Here is a 21,411-nt window from a genome sequence, read left to right as displayed (position 1 = left end):
TCATATAGCTGATCATGTTCCTAGGCATTACTGCATTGTTACTTAGTCCAAACCCTTCAACGGCGATTGAGCAGCGGGGAGATGCGAAGAATGAATTCCAATTGAATTTACCAAACAGTCATAATGTTTAGGGTCCCCATGGTTTCAGTACTTTTTTGTTTTTGATAATGCTGGGTGTCTAGGGCCAGATTGCAGGCATCTTGGACTAATACCTACCCCACAACCGTTTCACACGTTTACGCATGAGGTGAGGTGGCCCCCAGAGTTGTTTGCAAGGAGAATTGAACTTGAGACCTTAGGATGGAGCAAACCCCTAAGTCCGAGGCCAATAACACTTGGCCAACTCCTTAGGGTCCATGGTTTCAGTACTTTTGGCTACTACTTGGCCAACCCCTTAGGGTCCATGGTTTCAGTACTTTTGGCTACTGAAATCGTAGAATATGCTTACACTGCATTAAGCCCTAAAGAAGAGACGTAACTGCACTTCTACTGAAAGCCTGATTGATCATCCATCACAAGTATGAGGAGATTCAAGAAATGATCTACTTATTTTATTTAACTTTTTCGGAGGCTAAGGTCTGCCATATAATCAGCAATCATTTTTCTTGAATCATATTGTATGGAAACTTTCTTTAGCCACGATGCTGTTTTTGAAGTAGTCTTTGATTGGTTATGGACATGCCCCTGCTATGGTAAGAGTAGAGGGTTAGTGATCTCATGCTGTTTTGTTTAGATGTTGTGGCATGATTTAGGGAGCACGTGACACCATGTATTGTTGCATATAATATTCCCCTTCTAGTAAAAATGGGATTAGAGTATTCACTATTCCAATGTTGAATATGGCTGAGTCGGCATTTTTTGGCCAAATTTGAAGGCCATATTTGCCGATTCAAAATGAACAGTTTCCCACAGCGACATTTGTGCGGCGCAGCCATCCTCTATTGAAGTATTTTTCCTAATGTGTACATCAAGGTGGGGTACCGTTCTCTTGGCTAGTGTTAGTTTCATTAGAATATATATCCATAAGAAGAGTTGCTTACTTATATATGAGAACTGTTCATGTATTGCACATTTTCTTATTTGGTCTTTCTGGATAGTGAGAAGCAAATGGAAATCCAAGCCTCTATTTTCTAGTGAAATTCCGACCTCTCTTATAGACACTTCATTAAAATCCCTCGGCACTTATCATGGCAGAGATAGACCTCGGCAACTGCAGCCAACGAGTGCAATAAGAGCGTGAGAGATAGGGTTTTATACTTCCACCAGAAGGTCCAGAACCAAATTCTGTTCCTGACCGACGTTAAGACTTGTCACCAAATTCCAGTCACCGGATCTCTCCTTCTCCACCACCAGACTTAGATGTTCCTATTGCTTTTCGGAAGGGTAAGAGATCCTGTACTCTACATCCTATTTCGAACTTTGTGTCCTATGATCATTTATCTCCTTCCTATCTCTCGTTTGTTGCTCTAGTTTGACCTCACCTAATCAGCCGAGGTAATTTAGGACATCGTGTGTGTTACCGTACCAGTAACTCTAGGGACACAAAAAGTACCCGAAGAATGTTGTATAAGAATTTGTTGTTGTTTCGTTTTTAGTTGAAGTGATTGGTGTTTTATTCTCGTTCTAGTTTGTTGAGGATAGACTTCTTCATGCTTGTACAATGCATAAGTTGTTTGATTTTTTGTTCCTTGGATGATCCGTTTATACGATCTGTAATGGCTTTTACTGCTTGATGGTAAATGTTTGTGATACGATAAGCCAAATTGGGTTCTTTTTTGCAGTATACTCTGCAATCATGGTCACTGTTTTATCTTCGGACGAATGCTGACAATTCAGTTACCTTGATGCACAGAACCTTGTTTGTTTATGTGTCCAATACTTCTGAGATTAGTTTGTGTCATTGCAGACGTATTTAATTTGCATCTCATATTTTCTTTTAAAAAACTGGACGTGCAGATTGAAAATGCCACGGATCAAATGGAAAGATATTAGGTGTTTAGCTAATGAGTACGGCTATCGCAAACCTCAATACCTTAAATACGAGATTAAGTACTTAAAGGAAAAGGTATCGGTCAATAAAATGGAAACATCCGTTAAAATGGCAGAGAGAAATGGAGAAGATATTGGCCAACTCCAAAGGCAGCTTACGTAAGAAAGTAGAAGTCAGGGATATGGGGGCTCATAAAAGGGATTATTATAAAAGTGTTAGGCAGCAGCTGAAGACGAGATTGTTTGGGTTGATGGTGGAGTTCAACTACAATACTACCATAGTTTTGACTTGTTCAGATGATGTGAAAGCGCTTGCCAAAGTGAGGGATTGGCTCGTTGCTGGTAAAATCATCCGGTACAAGCTAGGCAGTTCGAGAGGCTGGGATTTGCGAGGTTTGCAAGAAATGGCCAACAGTCTCAACATTGAGCTTCTGCCGGTGGATGAGAACGACCCTGTGAGACACCGCGCCGTGATGCAAATGACTACAAAGGGAAGGCCCTGAAGGATGACACAAACTTGGCCGTCTTTTGTTTCTCAATAGGTAATACAGTTCGATGCATAATCCAAAATGAACATACCGGAGATGTTTCCAATTCTTACTGTTTGTTCACAGAATGCTTTCTGCTACTGCCTATTTCCAATTGTAAATCTCTTTTTATGGGACTTGTGAATTGTGTGATGTCAAAAGTTCGTCCAAAAGCTCTTTTCCGAGAGTCAAAGTAGGAGAGATGGACGAAGGGTAGAGATTAGTATATCCAACCCATACTCTATTTTACCATTTTTTTTCTTCTGCATCTATATTTTGGAGGAAAATTGAGCTTCAACCCATACTCTATTTCTTCCTCCAAAATGGAGGACGCAATTTAGTACTCAAACTATGGAGAAAATATGGAGTGCGGGAGAAAAAAATAGAGGATTCTCCAAATTCACTTTATGAATATAAAATGCAAAAAGTAATACTACAGATTGGGATTGAGAGTGAACGAGGATGATGGTTGGAGGGAAATTGATGAAGTATTTGAAATAGAGATGAGATATAGAGATTTGTGTTTGGAATTGTATTAATAGTGAAATCGTCTTTATGATACAAAAATTATATTAATTCCATCATCTTTGGAGTTGTATGAATAGTGAAATCGTCTTTATGATACAAAAGTTATATCAATTCCATCATCTTAAAATAAGAAATAGAAGACGTTGGGTTGGGTTGGGTTGGGTTGGAGATGCTCATCTCCAATATACTATCCTATACAATTAATGGCGGATAAAGAATTTGTACTTAGCAGGGGGCCCGAATCATTTATAGTTCTATATTAGGAATAAAAAATTAGTATCCAAATATATTTGTACTACTTAGTTTTGAGAATGTGACGAAATCATGTGTATGTACGTAACCGTCATTCTATATTGTACCTACGTAACCGTCAATTCTATATTGTACATACGGCAAAAAATTGGTTGATAACCTGAAGTTTTAGGAGGTTTTTTCACACATAAATATGAACTATATGAATTTTTTTTTTCTCGAGAGAGACTTGTTAGGGCGATCCAATAGAAGTTTTTCACATTAACCTCAAAAACTAGTAACTTAAAATGGAATAAGTTGATTTTGCCTTTATTTGAAATTTTTTCATATTTTTTTAATTTTACGAAAAATTTTCGTGAATTATTGATTTATGTTGAGAAGAAAATTTGAAAAAATAAAAAAACACTTTTACCAAAGGGGAAAAAGGTGGGACCAAGTAAAAGGTCCAAAGTGTTACAGTATTATTAAAAAAAATCCCCTCGCCTGGCTGCTCAAATCACAACGAAGAAAGTAGCTTCAATCTGCTACGACGATCACCTTTCCATGTCAAACTCAATCAACACTCAAAACCAAACCCTAGACCCCCAACAAATGCCCGAACAGAACCCTAACCAGCACGACCAAGCAGCTCGACAATGGGAGACGATGGTTCGCGGTTGGATCTCTATGTTGCCCGAGGGCAAGACCGTGACCTCGAGTGAGGTCGAGGCTTGGATCAACTCCAACCTCTCTTTTTTACCCGACGAATTCAAGTCAATGCCTAGGCCAGAGCTCTATGAGTGGTTCAATTCTATCGCGAATAGCATGAGAGTGTCCAATGAGGTACTAGTTTGATGTATTTAGGCCCTTTATTTTCGCTGCCTTTTCTGTCACTGTTTTTTGGTTGTTTTCCGTCTTTAAGTTCTTTCCGTAGTGCTTACATTTTTTTTTTTATTCATCTTGTTGGGGAAAATGCTTGATTTCAGAAAATTTGACGAAAAGGTAAACAAAAATCACTAAACATCCTCTCTTTTTTCACGGGACACTAAACATCCACTGTTTTTTGACAAAAGTTGATTTAGCCCGAAGGAACCTTAGCTTCCTGACTCAGAAGATATCGATCATTTGCATTTTGCATATGAGGGCTGGCTCAATGTTTTGGATGTATACAATGTTTCTCAGAAATTCTTTACGAAGGCTTTTTTATGGGTAAAAACTTATACTGTTCAATGTGTTCATAGTATAGTTTGTGAATTGGTTTGAAGGATTGTTTATCAGAGAAAATGAAACTTTAAAGTGAGAAAAGCATTTTCCATTGTGAAACTATGCCCCCGCTCGAATGCTTATACGGATACTGGTGTTGTTCTCATTTGATGCACGGGAAGACATAAACTGATGACATGCAGAGGTCAAGATCGAATTAAATGGGATTTCGAAAAACTCATGATGAAAACGATATGGGGATGGTAAACCAAAGGCAATATTCACAAAATCAATAGCAGTTCTGAATATTTAACTTCTACATGTAGGATTTATTGTTGTAAGAATCGATTTGAAGGGGTGGGAATATGGTGAAATTTCGTGCCTCAATTTGCACACAAATTCCTTGCTTCTGTATCTGATTATTCGTAGAAAATCAAGAAAAATAAAATATGCTTGAATTGTTAGATTAGAATACCTAACTATACACAGAAGCTACACTCAGTTAGTTTGGATAGCAGTTATGTGTACTGACCATGAATGATTTCAATGATTCGTCTCCCATTTCTCACAATCAAAATAACTCATTTTCTTAAGCTTGTAACACAATTGCTTGTGGAGAGGAGACGCGTGTGACAATAATGAGATGTGGTGATTTCTTTATCACTTTTCAGATTCAAATATGCGTGAGAGTTGTTGTGAGGAGACAACTTGGGTGTGATGATTGCGTAGTTGCCAATTTTTCATTAATGGAAACTTCCATTGGGCTTGGAGTTACTAAGGTTGCATTCTTGTGAACTTTTTTGTCCATAACTTTTTTCGCTGTTTTTTACTTTTTGTTTAGCTTTTCATTTTAATTTTTAGAATAATCATTCTTCTTGATGAGAGAAATCGGAAATGTATAAAAATCTGGACCGATGTTAAAAAAAGTTCATATAATACGACTCTTTAGACAAATAAACAATTTGATATTTTTTTCGTCTTTAGTGAACTTTTTTTTTTTTTTTTGCTTTTGGTCACAATTTTTTACTTTTTAGACTCCTCTTGTCGTGACAGATGATTAATCCAAAAAGATCAGGCAACTTATTCAACAAAAATTTAGAAAAGACGAACAAAACACACAAAACGAAAAAGGAAAAAAAGCTCACAAGAATGCAACCTAATTTACCCTTCACTCCCAACTAATATTGAGATGCCACATAACACTTTTGCAGATTGGAAAATTAAAAATCAAGAAAATTTTGAATGGAGGATTGGAGGCCACTAAGCATGCAATAATTATGTAGTATTCTATTGCTACAATTCATAATATTTGACATGATTTTAATTTTGTAGTTTTAGTGGATTGAGACAGCATGGTATAACTCGCGAGATAGGGAGACAACTGGGAATCATATGACATAAAGAGTATCTTTGTAATTTATTACACAAAATTTGGAAGCCACTGTAGTAATTTATTTAGTCAGTTATGGATATCAAATTGTAAGGGAAATGTAGGTTCTATATTTCCTTTATGACTATATCCTAAACTTTGAAGAAAGTGAATGTAGTTCTTTCTTTTTCGAAGGCAGGGCAAGTAAAGTTAAGGCCTCAATAACTCTTAACTTAGCCTTGTTGTGCATGTGAAACAATGTAGATTAAGACAATGTAAATTAAGACAGGACAGGAGGTAGAGGTATTGAACATGTTGTCTAGTGATATGAATATGAAGAAATTACGAACTTTGCAATGCGTCCACAACTGTTTTGAACTCTTTTTGATATTCATTCTTCTGACGGTTTATGCCTTAGTAGTAGGATCCTTCTAAAATGGTTGTGCTCCCTAGATGGGAGCTTGACGGGAGCTCGCTCCTAACTAAGATGGGAGCTTATTGGGCCTTTAAGGCAGTTTTTATCTTACTTTTAAGGGAGTTATGCCATTGTAGAAATAAGAATATGAAAATCATATTAGTCAAGAAGTTTTGCAAATTGAAAATATCTAACTTCCGTTGCCCTTTAAGATTGAGAAGATTCTCAATAAGTATCACTTTTCCTTCAACGGTTAAGTATTTAAAGATATTTTATATACACATTTGTATATAATCTATATACGCTCCTTAGGCGCTCCCAACCTTAGAAGCTTCTAGGTGCCTCCGCTCCCTCACCCACGCTCCCACTTCGTGCTACAAAGGTTTATTCACAGGAACACCCTTTTTTTTGGACTTGCATTTTCACGAGGATCTGTTAATTCATTTTTCTGCAAGAAACAGTGGTAATTGGAAGGGGTCCTCTTTAATATGGCAGGATAAAGATTCTATTCGGCTTGATCCTAATCATGCTCGATTTCAACGCACTGACCAATGGATGCCAGTTTATTCCTGGTTAGAGACATTAGATACAGATGAGCTGATAAAGTCAGATGACATTATAGATTGGCTGGCGGCAAACCCAGAGGTCAAAGAGCAGCTTTACTCCAGGCATTCCCGTTACCATTTGATGCACTACATCAAGAAATGCCATATTAAAATACTGAAGAGAAAAGAGAAGAAGAAGGTATGACATTTTTGCCCTGTTGACCTTGTTAAATTATTGTACTCGTGGTCTCTAAGGTGTGGACTTCACCATGGAATCTGTGCATCTTTTTGTGCTCTTGGTTCAGCCTTTGTGATTGGTGACTGCGGTCCGTTACTTTTTTGTCAGTGGAAAATTGCACTTGAATGTTGTTTACTGATAGGGTTTATACTGAATAAGTAGAGCTTATGCTTTCTTGAACAGGGGTTGCAGCCTACAATCAAATCAAATTTTATGAAGGCTCGCAAAACTGGGGCTTCAAAACTATCAGTACCTCTTCCATGTATGACTCATTTATATTGCTATTGCATTTCCCTTCCAATATGCAGGGTATTTTATTCACAATGCATGTATGAGTTTATTCATGTACATGCACATACAGGGGTACTTCGATTACAAGTTTATATGGGATAATCTGAGCTTGAGCAAAGCAAGTGGCTAAGATAATATCCAGATGCATAGTTGTATGCTTCTGGGACGTTACTTTAGGGAAGAGAAGGGAATCTAGGTCTCTGCTTATGAAATGGATTGCAAAAGAGTCAAACTGTCAAACTGGTACGGCAACTTCTTGCCCAACATTTGTTTATCGTATACCTGAACCAGTTCAGGTTCTCGTTAGTGTTTTACTGATGCTCCAGGCCATGGTAGTCAATCTCAGTTTTTTTGAGACTTAAATTTATTCTTTACAGTGGTGCTACCACATCAAATGGTGTCAATAATCTATAGCGCCAAAGTTTGAAATGCTTTTATAAAGAAGTTAAATGGGTGTTGCTAATGCCAAAACTGTTTTATTAATCTTAAAAATTGTAATGCACTATAATTTTTGGCATTATCATTTCGCAGTTAAATATGTTGACTAGGACAATATAGAATGAACTTAATTAGTACGGACACAGGACGGCTTGTATCAGAGACCTGAAAATGTACCAGATGATTTACTGCGGATGTTGCACGAAAGTCCAAACATGCCTTCCTGTCTCATATCTCTCTTTGGTCGTTACTATAACAGCCTAAAGGCGTTACTTTCTTCTGCTTTCGCTATCAGTTCTCTCACGCTCTCTTCAATTTCTCGAAGGGTATTTATACTATTCTAGAACATTTCGTAGCCAGAACTTAGTGATGATGATAAAGACAATACCAACATGAAATTTTAACCAAAACAAATTCGTCTTTGGCATCAGTTAGCATGACCACTGCCTATTTGTCGAGCTTATATTGGTGATCACATTATCTTCATTGCTATTGTTGTTCGATCTAGCATGTGGGCTTTTCTATGTCATCATTTATTTCGAAGTGCCATTCAATGTTGCCTTGGGATGTGCTTGTATTATTTCCCACTCTTCCTCCTCCTGTATAGTATTAGCCCCTGTAGCGGCGTTCCATATTTTTCTTAATTAAGTATTACTTTCAGTTAGTCGGTTCATTAGTTTTGATTGGTGGTTGGGTACTATATCGATTGGTATGCTCATCTGAATTTAATTGACTGAAGACAAAACCATGCGAGTTAAGTTTGTTGGATGTCTAAACGATTTCGCGACTTTATAATGACTTTCCTTGTTTGCCATTTGGGCATGGATGATTGCTATCTTAACTACATGTTGAGGAATGGATTCAGACCTTATTGGTTCTCCAATAGGAGTCGCACTCTAGATAGATCGTTGGTGGCATAACTCCACATAACTCCAGATCTTGGAACCTATTGACAACCCATTTGAGATCTGACGTTAATAACTTGGACAGATCTTATAGTTTCACAGGTTGTTAAGAGTCCATTTGCCCTTAAAACCTATTCGTAGGATGCAAAATGTTTGCTCTGTATGTTAGTATTAGGTTATAGACATTAATGCAAATGTGAGCTCCGTATTTTGTTATCAGGTCATAGAAATTAGGTCAAGAAATGTAGCACTGCAACTTTTGAATTCCTCTACAATCGCATATGGTTCCTCTTTTATTACAAATGCATTGCTTGGGTAACCCCAAACAGCACGCACTTCCCAATATTGCAGTCCGGCTTGAATATGGTAGGGTATATGGCATCTTCAAATCATGTTCTGGGTCTCTGAAGTTTGTGGTTTGACATACTGTTTTGTTTGCTCAGTTTTTCTGCCTTGCTACATTGGTTAAGCTTAAGATTTGTTAATTATCCAAACAATTTGCTCATTCTCTCAAGTCACTTTGCAGGCACTACTATAAACAATCTGCCTAAAGACAGTGAGTTATATGCAGCAAAACGCAATGAAGCTTTTCGCAAATACGAGCTGTGAGTCAACATTAGATATCTCTCTATATTCTTCCTCGAATATAACTCTCTCTTTGGAGTTTGCTAATTGCTTTTAAAACCGAATCCTTTGTTTTGACCTTTTTATTTTAGTTTGCTAGAGTTGGAGAAGCAGCTTTCCACCATCGTCCCAAACCGCGAAAACGTTTAAGGAGTCCTGATACTTTCTTTGTGGATGTAAAGCCCCTGATTTTGAAGAATCCATTGTCAGATGTTTCTCATTAATGAGATTTGTAAATGACGGGCATTTAAATATTTATGTTTTCCTCAAAAAAAAAAAAATTGTATGTGAATCCCAAGGACATCTATTTTGGTGCAAGCCAAGTACAAATTAGCTGATACTCCTCTACTACCATTATGTAAAGAAGGCATAAAGTTGAATGTAAATGTTTTGGAGGAGACTCTAGTTGATGTACATAGTTCTCCCTCAGAGAGAGAGTTAGCAAGAAGATGGAAAGCAAGCCAAGCCACGGACCATGTGGAATTAACGTGACACTACTACAAGGAAAAGGAAGTGATTTGTCATGTAGAAGAAAAAACATCCGTGTCCTACGAGATCAAGCAGATGTATTAATCAAGGTTTCGAATCACGTACCATACTAGCCAGTACGTGTTGGTATTGATAAAATCTGGTACACTACACTTTTAATTTCGTTCTGGTTAAGTATAGTCAATATTGACAAAACCATATTACTTTTAGATTTATTTTTCTCTTCCAGTACCGGGAAAAAATTGGACTACGGTCAAATACCAGACGTTAGCGGACTACCTCTAAATTTATTTTTTACATAAATGTGTATACTATTATGCTAAATTCTTTAGGAAATTAATTTTGGCACTCTATTTTTAGCTATTGACACTTCATTTTTTGTCTTTTTTTCCATTTAAAATTACAATAATACCTTTTTAAAGTGGATGAACACTAACAAAATAAGGGCTAATTTGATAATTTCACAAAGGATAAGGACAAAGTGGAGTGTGAATGACTACATGTGGAGTGCCAAAATCACTTTTCAATTTTTTGATGTAGGAAAATAAAAATAATAGCGATAAATCTGAAACGGTATCTGGTATTTCACCGGTACCAATATGTACCATGCTAGTAGGAAAATCGATACCCTTGCAGCCTTGCCGGTATGAAATTGAAAACCTTAGTGTTAGTGCTCTGATGGTACCCACATATTTGCTTGGAGTTGGCCATTAAGTATGGGGAGGTTCGTTCACTCATTTTGACACCTCACCTTTTCGGGTTTCACTGTGCTATTTTGAACCGTTGATCTTGTTTAAATGAGTAAAATAGAGGGCCCTGCAAAATTCAAGTCATTTTGATATCGGTAAGGACTTGATCCAAACAGTTTTGCAAACACCAGTTTCTGTAAAACTGTTTGAATTAGGCACTTACGGATATGAAAACTCATTTTGACACCTCACCCTTTCGGGTTTCACTGTGCTATTCTGAACTGTTGATCTTGTTTAAATGAGTAAAATAGAGGGCCCTGCAAAAATTCAAGTCATTTTGATATCGGTAAGGACTTGATCCAAACAGTTTTGCAAACACCAGTTTCTGTAAAACTGTTTGAATTAGGCACTTCCGGATATGAAAATAAGCTGAATCTTTGCAGGGCCCCCTATTTTACTAATTTAAACACGATCAACGGTTCGGATCATCACAATGAGATCCAAAACAAACACGGGTGTCAAAAAGAGTGTTAAAATGGGTGTGAGCGGAACCGGTCCAGTAACTATACATGTGATCACACATGTGCAGCGTGGATGGTAATTAACGCGAAGTTATTGGGTGCTCTTAGAGCGTCTTCAAATAGCAAATTTCTCCACAAAATATAGATTTGGTCATATATGGGGCAAGTTGAGGAGCCATGTGTTTGTCAAAATGCCCGAGTCCTGATCTTCTCCCTCACCTATTACGGCGACGCCCTCCTCTTCGTGGAACTTCCGGATTTGATCTTCAAATTTCCAGCGGATAAAAAAAACCCTTTCAAATTTCCATAGTTCCTTGTACGGTTCCCAACTTACCTTGCACTCCAGTCGTCCCTTCCATTTCGCTAAGCACTCATGACGCGCGAGGAGCGTAAAATTTTTCCGCAGAATCCGATCGGCTATTATGTAAAATTCTTCTCCTTCTTTTATGCAAAGCAAACACTCCTAATAAAAGTGAAAATTCTTCAACTTCCCTTCTCTTTCCTGCCGCTACAAAACTATTTTAGTAGTGTTCACGTCTCCATCTGAAACTCCCAAGAAGATACTACATACTAAGAAGATTTCAAGAGAGGGAGAGAGAGAGCGCGCTGCGCGTGCGCAGAGGAGAGAGAAGTCACTCGTAATCTAATTTCGAGCCGGCCTCGATTTCCTCCGGTCATGCACGATGTCATGGTCTCTCTCCCTCTCTCTCTCTCTATTTGTCACACGCATGCGAATATCAATTTGACTTTGAGATATCCGCGACAGCACAAAGTACCAGTCTGGCACCATTTTTTTTTTTTTTGTTTTAAATTTGTCCGTATCATCAAATCCGTATTGTGTTATATCCTTGTCTCGTATCCATATCAATGCTTTTCATAAATTTTAAGTCAACCTATGATATCTTTGAGAATCTTTACGGCACCATCCAAATTAAACTACAAAAAGCCCCACAGGCATCTCAGAGTTATGAGTGGGGAAGAGAGTTGAGAAACGAAAAAAAATGGAAAATCATAAGCTTCTTCTAAACATTTTTTTCGCTTTGTTAGTTGTTTTCGGCTCGAATTTGGTTTCCAGTGACGATACTATAACGCCCGATGAAGTCGACGACCAGCCGCTTTCGAAAATTGCAATCGAGAAAACCGTTTTTGCGCTCCGTGATTCGTCCTCCGTTAGTGTTCACCCGCTTGTGCTTGGCTTGAAGGTAACAATGCTGTGACTTTGTATCGTGAATTCTGGAATATGATCTTCACGGTGACATTGTCACAATCATGTTTTTGGCATTGTTGTTATTTGTGTTCAAACCTAGCTAAGAAGCACGGACACTTTAAGAAGGTGGAGTGGAGTGTCCGTGTCGGAGACACTTTTCAAGCACTCTTGGACACGTGTCCAATACTCTTTCTTTTGTGTCTATGAGACTATGACTAAGATAAAAAGTTTGCCACTTCGAAGAATTTACTAAATGTGATTACCAAAATTGTAATTTGGCATGTTGTTGTCTTAAACTTGTTGAAAACATAGTATTCTTATGACTAATCATTTATAAACTTCAGTTAAAATATGTAGAGAAACACAAAGGCAACGTTTTAAGAATTCTTCTGTCCATCTAAATATCTCACATTATTTATCCAAAATTGGCCTAGGCATTAGGCGGCGCCCGAACGCCTCAACTAGGAACCTAGGCATCGAGTTAGGTGCTGGAACGATTAGCCGGCCGTTAGGTGCTAGGCGGGATTAGGCAGCGACTAGTTAACTAGGGGAGATTAATCGAGATAAAATAGGTGATTTTTCAAATTTAAGTGGTTAGTTGTTGCGGTAATATTCGGCAAGGGTTGTTGGAGGGACATGGAGAAGAAGATCAGTGATTCACTAGTAATTTCGTACTACTTAAGATAATAAAAATGAAATATTAAAGGCTTCGACCCGGTCCAAGTGATTTTTAGGAACCAAACATCAAAGAATTTTTTTTAAAAAATTGAAGAGAATTGTAAATTTTAAAATTTGAAGAGAATTGAAAATAGTAATAAAGAGGAAAGTAAGAGGAGAAGTTGAGAAAAAATTGAAGAGAAATGAAATTTGTTCCTCCATTTTTTAGGAACCAAACAAACATCAAAGAATTTTTTAAAAACTTCCTATTCCTTTCCGTTTCTTTTGCCCATGTTGTCTCTCACTGTAGTAGTGATTTTTAACTTGAGTAGTACTCCAATTTCACTACTCAATTTCTTTGTGGGGTGACCGATGTACAGGGCGAGGATACTCAATGGGTTGATGTGCATTTGGTACACTCGGAACCATCGGAGAGTGATTGGGTTGGTGTCTTTTCGCCTGCCAAGATCAAGTAATGTTCATCTCTAACCCGCTATATGCTCCCTTTCTTTTTCGGACACCTAATCAACTGTGAGGAAGTCAAGCCAGTCAGTAGGCTTTTGGGTTTGGTAGGAGTGAGTTTTATCAACTCTGCTAAAGCTTAGGGCTGTAAATTAGCCGAGCCGAGCTGACCTTTGCAAGATTCAAGCTTGTCTCGTTCAAAACTAGTAGAGCTCAAGCTCGGCTGGTTCAGTACCCAAGTATTCAAACTCAGTTCAATTATTACACCAGCCTCTACAAACGAGCCGAACTCTTGTAAACGAACCCTGTTCAACTAATGAGCTTAAAACTCGAGCTCGAGCTCAACTCGTTTGATAACTAGCCGGCTCTATAAGAAGCCGAGCCTCGAACTGCTTGCGAACATCTCGATTAGTTTGCAGCACTAACTAAGCTGAAGAAATCAGTAACTTTTTCACTTTTCTCTTCAACAGATACAATTATATTTTTTTTCTATGACAAATCATCCCATCGTTAACTTCACGACTCTTCGGTTGAATATAGTAACTAAAGATGTGATTTATTGTGTCAGCTCATCAAGTTGTTTCGAAGTTCGTGATCTCGCCCCACATATATGCTCGGCCCCCATAAAGGTTTGCGTTTTTTTTTTGGCCCATAGCAGGATATAATGGATCATGAGTTATTTTGTTTCAGCTTCTGTCAATTTTTAGATTCTTTTAGATGGCCTAAGATGTCTTTGTTACAGTACAAATATGCAAATTTCTCCAACTTCGGGTATACAAAAACGGGCAAAGCTTCTCTGACGTTCCAGTTGATCAATCAGCGGGCAGACTTCTCATTTGCATTATTTACAGGCGGGTTGTCGAATGTGTGTTCAAATGACCGTTTCTGCTGTTTTTTCTGCTCGGGTGATCTTTTCTTTGTGGACTAATATAAAAACTGGTGGTGCAGCCAAAATTGTTGGCAGTTTCAAATAACATATCGTTTGCAAATCCTAAAGCGCCCCTTTACCCGCGCCTTGCCCTGGGAAAGTCTTGGAATGAAGTAAGTTTATCTTGGTTGTTTTTCACTGTACTTTCTTTCAAGAACATCATTGGCTTCACTCGCTAGCATGCTGAGCTTGACAATGAGAAGTTACCTAAATGGATCTTCTTTTCTTTTCAACTTCTGGGATGTACATTTTGCATTAAAGCAAGCAGATTTTTCCTATAAAATACAAGGCAAATTCTGGGCCTTTTGGGGGGTATGGAGGACATCACTTGGAGGAAAGAAAACAGGTTTCTTGGCAAAATGACCTTCTCTGTCATCGCTTGCCTACAGACCAAAGGACGGGAATTCATAGAGAGACAGAACTTAGCGTTCGGGGCTTAAAATATTGCTCCAGGATGAGTGGAAAAATTGCCCTGATCTATCTTTGTTCTCATCAAACTAAGTTTCTTTTATCCCCAGTTCTGTTATATTTTACATGCCTATTCTTGTACATTTGACTTCCTTGTAAACCAAGAGATCTAGCCTCCAGTTTTGACAAAAGAGCATGCTGATGGTGTTTCTCTCAAGTTCAGGAAAATGACGTCTTCGGGATCCGGCCACTTGAATCTGTGTTCCTTTCTGTACTTAATCTTCGTACTTTCAAAGATTTTTTTTTTAATGTAATTGGTAAGCATCCTAAAATTGCTGAACCCATATATTCGCGCGATGTCCTCCGTGATGCATTTCTTCTGTCTTACTTGGACTTTGTTTGTAAATCCAAGCTCTGTTCTCAATGTCCTCCTTTCCTTGATTTGCAGATGACAGTAACATGGACAAGTGGCTATAACATAGACGAAGCCGTCCCTTTTGTCGAGTGGGGTTTTAAAGGAGATCTTCAAAGTCGCTCACCAGCTGCTACATTGACATTTAACCAGATGAGCATGTGTGGTATGAGTCAGTTTATCCGCTTATGGTATTGATGTGAGATTTTGTATACTATGACTGCGATGTAACCATCTCACGCTTTATCTAATTGAACATAATATTCCCTAATACCATTCAAGTTTATGTTAGACTTTTGAGTAACACGGAGAAATCTGTATATAGTTCAAATTTATAGTATTGTTTCTTTGGTACTGATTAGTTATAGGAAAGTTTCTATACATTTCTTTTAGGACTTTTTAGTAGCTCTAGTCCTCTCTCTCTCTCTCTCTCTCTCTCTCTCTCTCTCTCTCTCTCTCTCTCTCTCTCTCTCTCTCTCTCTCTCCATATATATATATATATATATGTGTGTGTGTGTGTGTGTGTGATCCTATGTAACACATTTTATGGCCTTCCACTTATGAGTCATGACAAACATACCACATATTAAGAATATGCTCTCTCTATATCTCCACCATGTTAGTTTGATATTCGTTATCAAACTTTTATGTCAAATTTTTTTAAGGGTTGTTTCGTTTTGTTGATGGAAGGTTTGTTTCTTACTGAAATCGTCATTCAAGGAACATATCCTAGTCTCATCTTCTGACCGGTTGTCTCGTATATTTTCTTCTGGTGGTATCATAAACCAAGAAGCTATGGGAATACCTATGACTTCAAATCTTAAACCTCTCTTCGCTAAGAAGTCTCTGAATTTGCTCGATGGATCTTCATTACCTTCTCTGGACATTTTTTTCCACGGAAAATCCAAGCTATGATTTGAATCAGTGATCGTGCATTGTTAGTTTGGTGTTCATTTCTTTTCCGATCTGCTTGACTGCTTGTTTCTAACTAGAGCTTTACGTTGACATTAATCACTTTGCTGAGTGACATTTTATGTTTTCTTTTTGTGCATTGCACAAACTTTGTGTTTGCCTGTGGCATTATAGAGTTTCATTATTGCCCTGCAGGCTCACCTGCACGGACCGTTGGCTGGCGGGATCCTGGTTTCTTTCACACCAGTTTCTTGACCGGCTTGTGGCCAAACTCCATGTGTGTATCTCAAAGAACTTCTTCCTCTAGAATAAACATGTTTTACAATTTTACTCATACTTGATAGTTTCTGACATTGTGATGAAAAATCTTCCAGGTATACTTACAGGATGGGTCATCTATTATCTGATGGTTCATATGCCTGGAGCAAGATGTATTCATTCAAATCGTCCCCATATCCAGGCCAAGACTCGTTACAGCGCGTTGTCATATTCGGTGACATGGGAACGGTAATGAACCCTCTTAGATCTTCATAAGAAATTATTGTTGATGATTAGGTAACTCAACCGGTCAATCCCTTGCCAGCTCAAAATAGACCAGAAAGAAAAATGATTGACTGGGTTAGCTTAACGTGAGAAATTTATGCATGAGGTGAATACATTATGCTTCAACCTAGTAAACATTTGATGCCCGTTACATGACAAGTGAATGCCGTGTTGCGTTTATCCTTAATGACACAGTTATGTACTCTAAACTTTCAGCTTGTGGAAAAAACATTACGTGACTAAGCCCGGTCAACACTAGAAAGAATGGTTTAAATCAGAGTGTTGTTATGGGCACTCGGCTAGTCTTAGGACTTGGGAGAACTCAATTTAGGTCTCTCTAGCTTGCATGCAGAATATTCCCAATGGTCTTTTTACTATGCTATTCAGGTATATGTGTTTTGTCTTTCATAGCTCGTAATTAATTTCGCCTTTCAGGGGCAGCGTGATGGATCAAATGAGTATAATTATAACCAACCAGGTGCGCTTAATACTACAGACCAACTCATCAAGGACTTAAAGGACATTGACATAATTTTCCACATCGGAGATATTACGTACGCAAAGGGATACATCTCACAGTGGGACCTATTCACATCACAGGTGGAACCCCTTGCATCAACTGTACCATATATGCTTGCAAGGTTAGTGTATGGATTTAGTACTACCTATACATTCAATGTTCATCATGTCATCTCATGAGTTCTTAGCGACATCTCTACCTTGATGTTTGTCGCAGTGGCAATCACGAGCGTGATTGGCCAGACACAGGATCCTTTTATCAAACTAGAGCCTCAGGTGGGGAATGTGGCGTGCTAGCTGAGACTATGTTCTATGTTCCTGCAGAGAATAGAGCTAAGTACTGGTAAGTATATTGATTCTTTTCAAGTGTCTTTTTTTTTGGAAAATCTTATCAAGTATCTTTTGGTTACACCTTTTGAGGGAAGGAATCAAGGAAGTATCATGTATTATCTAAGTATTGACAAGTGTAATCAGTTCTTCAAAGATGGTTTTACTAATTATAGATTTGGGAAAGGTTAGAAAACACTACTAGCGTAGGCCTTGACGAACTTTAAGTGGAGTTGGCAAAAGCTTATACACTATATAGATGTGAATATATGATTTTAACAACAATTGATGGGGTATGGGCGAGGAGGACTGGAGAGGTACCTTTGGCAATATATGCAAAAAGTGGCTGCCCTCATGAAGTTTTACAATTGAAACAGCGGCCCCTATACCTCCAAATATTGACTAACTCAAAGGGATGTTATGCTGTAGAACGATGTCCCCAAATCAGAGCCGAAAGGCATCAAAGAGGGTAGGCCTAGGGATCCTATTAATAGATGTGCTCATTTTCTTGCTTTGTTCATTCCAAATCCAGAGTAAGCACAACATATATGATTTTAACATTGTCGTAATTAAATGGATAACTTGTGCATATCTCCTCGTCTCCATACTGTACAACAACAACAAAACCCATGTAGTCTCCAATCATTGGGGGTATGGGTGGGGGAGGATTAGGGACAGACCTAACCTTTGGCAATATGCATAAAGTGGCTGCTCTCAAAGTACCACTAAAACAGTGGCCGCCCTATACCTGTTTTGCTATGGAACCATGCTCCCAAATCAAAGCCAAATGACATCAGAGAGGGTTGGCCTAGAGACCAATTCAATTTATGTGCACATTACCATGCTTCCTTCATTGATATTCCATAGCACCGGTATGCACAATTCCTCGTCTCCGTACTATAAGAAGAAGAAATGGAACTTTTGCTTTTAGCATTAGAGCCTTGGGATGGCAACAGTTCGGTTCAATTTGGGTATTGGCAAAAGCAAAAGCAAAAGCAAAACCGAAACTTATAACTTAGATCAAAACGGTAACAAAAACTGGCGGTTTTCTTTCTTTTCTTTTTTAATGTGATAAGTAGTGGCAGTTTTCATTTTATCTAAACCATCGGTTACCAGTTTGGTTCAGTTTTTCACCGAAACCGGTGGTCAACATTTTTAACCACCCAACCTTAATCAACAACATGAAAGGGGCAGAAAAAAATCCAAAACAATTTAAAAAAAATAACAAGTGCAGTTAACACAAATTGAATCTGTCTTCCAAATGCAAAGACAAAATCACCATAGAGTTCATAACAAAATCAATATGAAGTTTCGTCTTCCAAATACAAAGACAAGAAGAGAGTGAATCCATAGAGTTTAAAGACGCTAAATAAAATATCCAACAAAATACATCAAATTTTAGTAAGCTGGATTTGTAATCTTATGATTGTTGACTTTTAGCCAAAGATTGCCTGAATCTACATAGAAATATAGAGCAACACCAGGATCAAAGATCTTCAACTGGAATCATAGAAGCTAATGCAACTTGGAGAAACTGCTCCTCTAGAATTCATGATAGCACTAGTTGACATGTTTACGTCCATAATGCCATAAACCTCCATTTCGTCACATTTTAAACCTCCATTTCGTCACATTTTAAGTGTCCACTTGATTAATTGTTTTTTACCTATTTCAATCATTTCAGTTTTCCTCAGATCGAACCTTTTTTGTCAGTACGATTTCAATCTTGTCACTTCATTGGCCGTACTTCCATAATCTGTATCTTTGCAAGTCCATTTTCAGATGTTTCTTATGAAGCTGTAAATATGGAATTAACAGGTACTCAACAGATTATGGCATGTTTCACTTCTGCATAGCCGATAGTGAGCATGACTGGAGGGAGGGTTCTGAACAGTACAAGTTCATTGAGAGTTGCCTTGCATCAGCAGATAGGCAAAAACAGCCGTGGTTGATCTTTGCTGCTCACCGTGTTCTTGGTTATTCTTCTGACAAGAAGTATAGCTTGTGTGAGGGTTCGTTTGAAGAGCCCATGGGAAGGGAAAGCTTGCAGAAGCTCTGGCAGAAGTACAAGGTGGATATAGCATTTTACGGCCATGTTCATAACTACGAAAGAACTTGCCCCATTTACCAGGTATTAAATCATTTTCTTGTTTGAATTTGAATCTTCTACGGGAGGGTAAAGTAAAACCTGAACCTTTAAACAAATTGAAAAGAAACTGCACCTACATCACCTCTTAAAATGTTGAGGTCCATAGGGACTAATGTGGTTTCTTCTCAGATCACTGATTTTCTATGCATATGAGGTGGTAACATCTCAAGTACATCGCAATGCCCCTTTTGAGGCCTCAAACTGTGAGTCTCTTACTCCTAACCTCCAACACAGTCGCATTAGGAAGCACCCCCGAATCCAATACTACTAGGCACTAGACATATGGAAGGCACTTGGCATATGGACCTTTATCTAGTCCAAGTACATGAATCACATCCGTTTTTTTGTTGTTGTTGGTTGAGTATAGAATCACAGTTTCTAATTATGAATTGATGTAGATGCATATACTTTCTCATATTTTGTGTATGTGCTGCTCTTGGCACAGAATCATCAATGGCTACATCTGGCATTGCTTATGACAAGCCTTTTAACATTGCGTTAAGGCTGTATTTCGATCGAGGATTTGGTCAAGGGCTAAGAAAAAGGAAAGAGAAAAGTTAAAAGGATTGCAATGGTTTCATCTTTCATCTTTTCGATTTCCTATCTTTTATCAAATCCTTAATCCGAATAAAGCCAAGAGTAATGTACACTTGCGTATCTAGCTAGCTCTTGTAGCACAACTCCGTAATTATTGATTTTATCCTCTCTATTATCACCTTGTGTTTATGTTGTGGCGTAGAACATATGCGTGAACAAAGAAAAAACGCACTACTCTGGCACCGTGAAGGGAACTATTCACGTTGTCGTAGGAGGAGCAGGAAGGGTTTTGTCGCATTTCGCCGAAGTCCCTCCCCTTTGGAGCCTCTACAGAGATTATGACTTTGGATTTGTGAAGTTGACAGCATTTAACCACTCGTCTCTTCTGTTGGAGTACAAGAAGAGCAGAGACGGAAAGGTCTACGATAAATTCACCATCACGAGGAGCTACCGAGATGTTCTAGTCTGCGTCCACGACGGCTGTGAAGCTACCACTTTAGCATTTTGAGCCCATTTTTTTAGCATTCGTTGGAGGAAGCCACTGTATGATTATGGCAGCATAATAAGCTATTTTTGCAGTTCTGCCATAAGGTATTGTTTGGTACTGAGAGTTTGTGAATCTTGATAAACACTGATGCTCAGGAAAAGAAATGTCTGTTTTTTTCTCACAAAATTTTTATCCTCGTTTTACTATTGTAAATCAATAGCTATGCAGATATTAAACAACCATTTGACCTTATTCAAACTATGTGCTACTGACCTCAGCTTCAACTTTCAATCTGAGGAAAACAAAAGTAACCTTGGGAATTTAAAAGAAAGGGAATGATTTTTGCACTCTCCAAATTGTTAACCGCGCTCCCTCCTCCGTCGATGTTCGTCTTGTTTTTCACATTCCTCTTGGAAAACGAACATCAATAGAGGAGGGAGAGTGAAAATCAAGACGAACGTCGACGGAGGAGGGAGCGCAGCTAACAATTTGGAGAGCGTGAAAATCACTCTCATAAAAGAAAAAATTAATGTAACAACTGGAATGATTTAAAGAATAAGAGAAGAGTGTTTCATTCAAGGTCAAAAGAATGTCCGATCAATCGTATCTTCTGAAAGTAGTACTTACTCAAGGAGACGAATAAAATGAGCATTTAGAACATTTTGAGGCCACGAAATGAAGGGCAGATCAATATGTCCCATTCACTAAAACATACGCTGCCGGCTGCATATATGCATAATTGTCTATATCTTAGTATTTATTTAGTATTTAGCAGGCCTTATTTCTTTATTTGAAACATCACATGGTGGGGGGTTTCCTCCTACTTTACCTACTTCTTTGTTTAAATTAAATTATAGGGTT

General features: G+C 38.2%; 3 protein-coding genes and 1 non-coding gene across 5 annotated transcripts; 3 read left to right on the top strand and 1 right to left on the bottom strand.

Annotated features, from left to right (window-relative positions):
• Positions 1-382: 382 nt before the first annotated feature.
• On the top strand, positions 383-2,589 carry LOC131335168 (uncharacterized). Its single transcript, XM_058370412.1, has 2 exons — positions 383-972; positions 1,957-2,589. Exon 2 carries the CDS (start codon positions 2,112-2,114, stop codon positions 2,490-2,492), a length of 381 nt encoding a protein of 126 aa, XP_058226395.1. The 5' UTR covers positions 383-972; positions 1,957-2,111; the 3' UTR covers positions 2,493-2,589.
• Positions 2,590-3,785: 1,196 nt separating this feature from the next.
• On the top strand, positions 3,786-9,717 carry LOC131335167 (uncharacterized). 2 transcript variants are annotated; one of them, XR_009202447.1, is made up of 5 exons: positions 3,786-4,118; positions 6,758-7,006; positions 7,229-7,307; positions 7,407-7,579; positions 9,206-9,267. XR_009202447.1 is itself a non-coding variant. In XM_058370411.1 (5 exons), exons 1-5 carry the CDS (start codon positions 3,840-3,842, stop codon positions 9,451-9,453), a joined length of 744 nt encoding a protein of 247 aa, XP_058226394.1. In that variant the 5' UTR covers positions 3,786-3,839; the 3' UTR covers positions 9,454-9,717. The 2 variants fall into 2 exon arrangements, 1 of the variants encoding a protein (XP_058226394.1); XM_058370411.1 differs by lacking the exon at positions 7,407-7,579 and adding an exon at positions 9,396-9,717 and having other exon boundaries at positions 9,206-9,284.
• Positions 9,718-11,926: 2,209 nt separating this feature from the next.
• LOC131335166 (probable inactive purple acid phosphatase 27) lies at positions 11,927-20,731 on the top strand. The gene is made up of 12 exons (XM_058370410.1): positions 11,927-12,204; positions 13,247-13,338; positions 13,897-13,957; positions 14,071-14,193; positions 14,277-14,369; positions 15,113-15,242; positions 16,184-16,265; positions 16,363-16,495; positions 16,967-17,172; positions 17,268-17,393; positions 19,196-19,508; positions 20,266-20,731. The coding sequence occupies exons 1-12, from the start codon at positions 12,004-12,006 to the stop codon at positions 20,569-20,571; spliced, it is 1,866 nt and encodes a 621-aa protein (XP_058226393.1). The 5' UTR covers positions 11,927-12,003; the 3' UTR covers positions 20,572-20,731.
• LOC131299298 (small nucleolar RNA snoR100) lies at positions 18,127-18,233 on the bottom strand. The gene has a single exon (XR_009190683.1). It is a non-coding gene; the product is annotated as a small nucleolar RNA snoR100 (small nucleolar RNA).
• Positions 20,732-21,411: the final 680 nt, after the last annotated feature.

The sequence above is a fragment of the Rhododendron vialii genome, chromosome 8a, assembly GCF_030253575.1.
Source record: "Rhododendron vialii isolate Sample 1 chromosome 8a, ASM3025357v1".
NCBI classification, from domain to species: Eukaryota; Viridiplantae; Streptophyta; class Magnoliopsida; order Ericales; family Ericaceae; genus Rhododendron; species Rhododendron vialii.
Note: the sequence above shows the minus strand (reverse complement) of the source record. Positions and strands in the feature narration are given on the sequence as shown.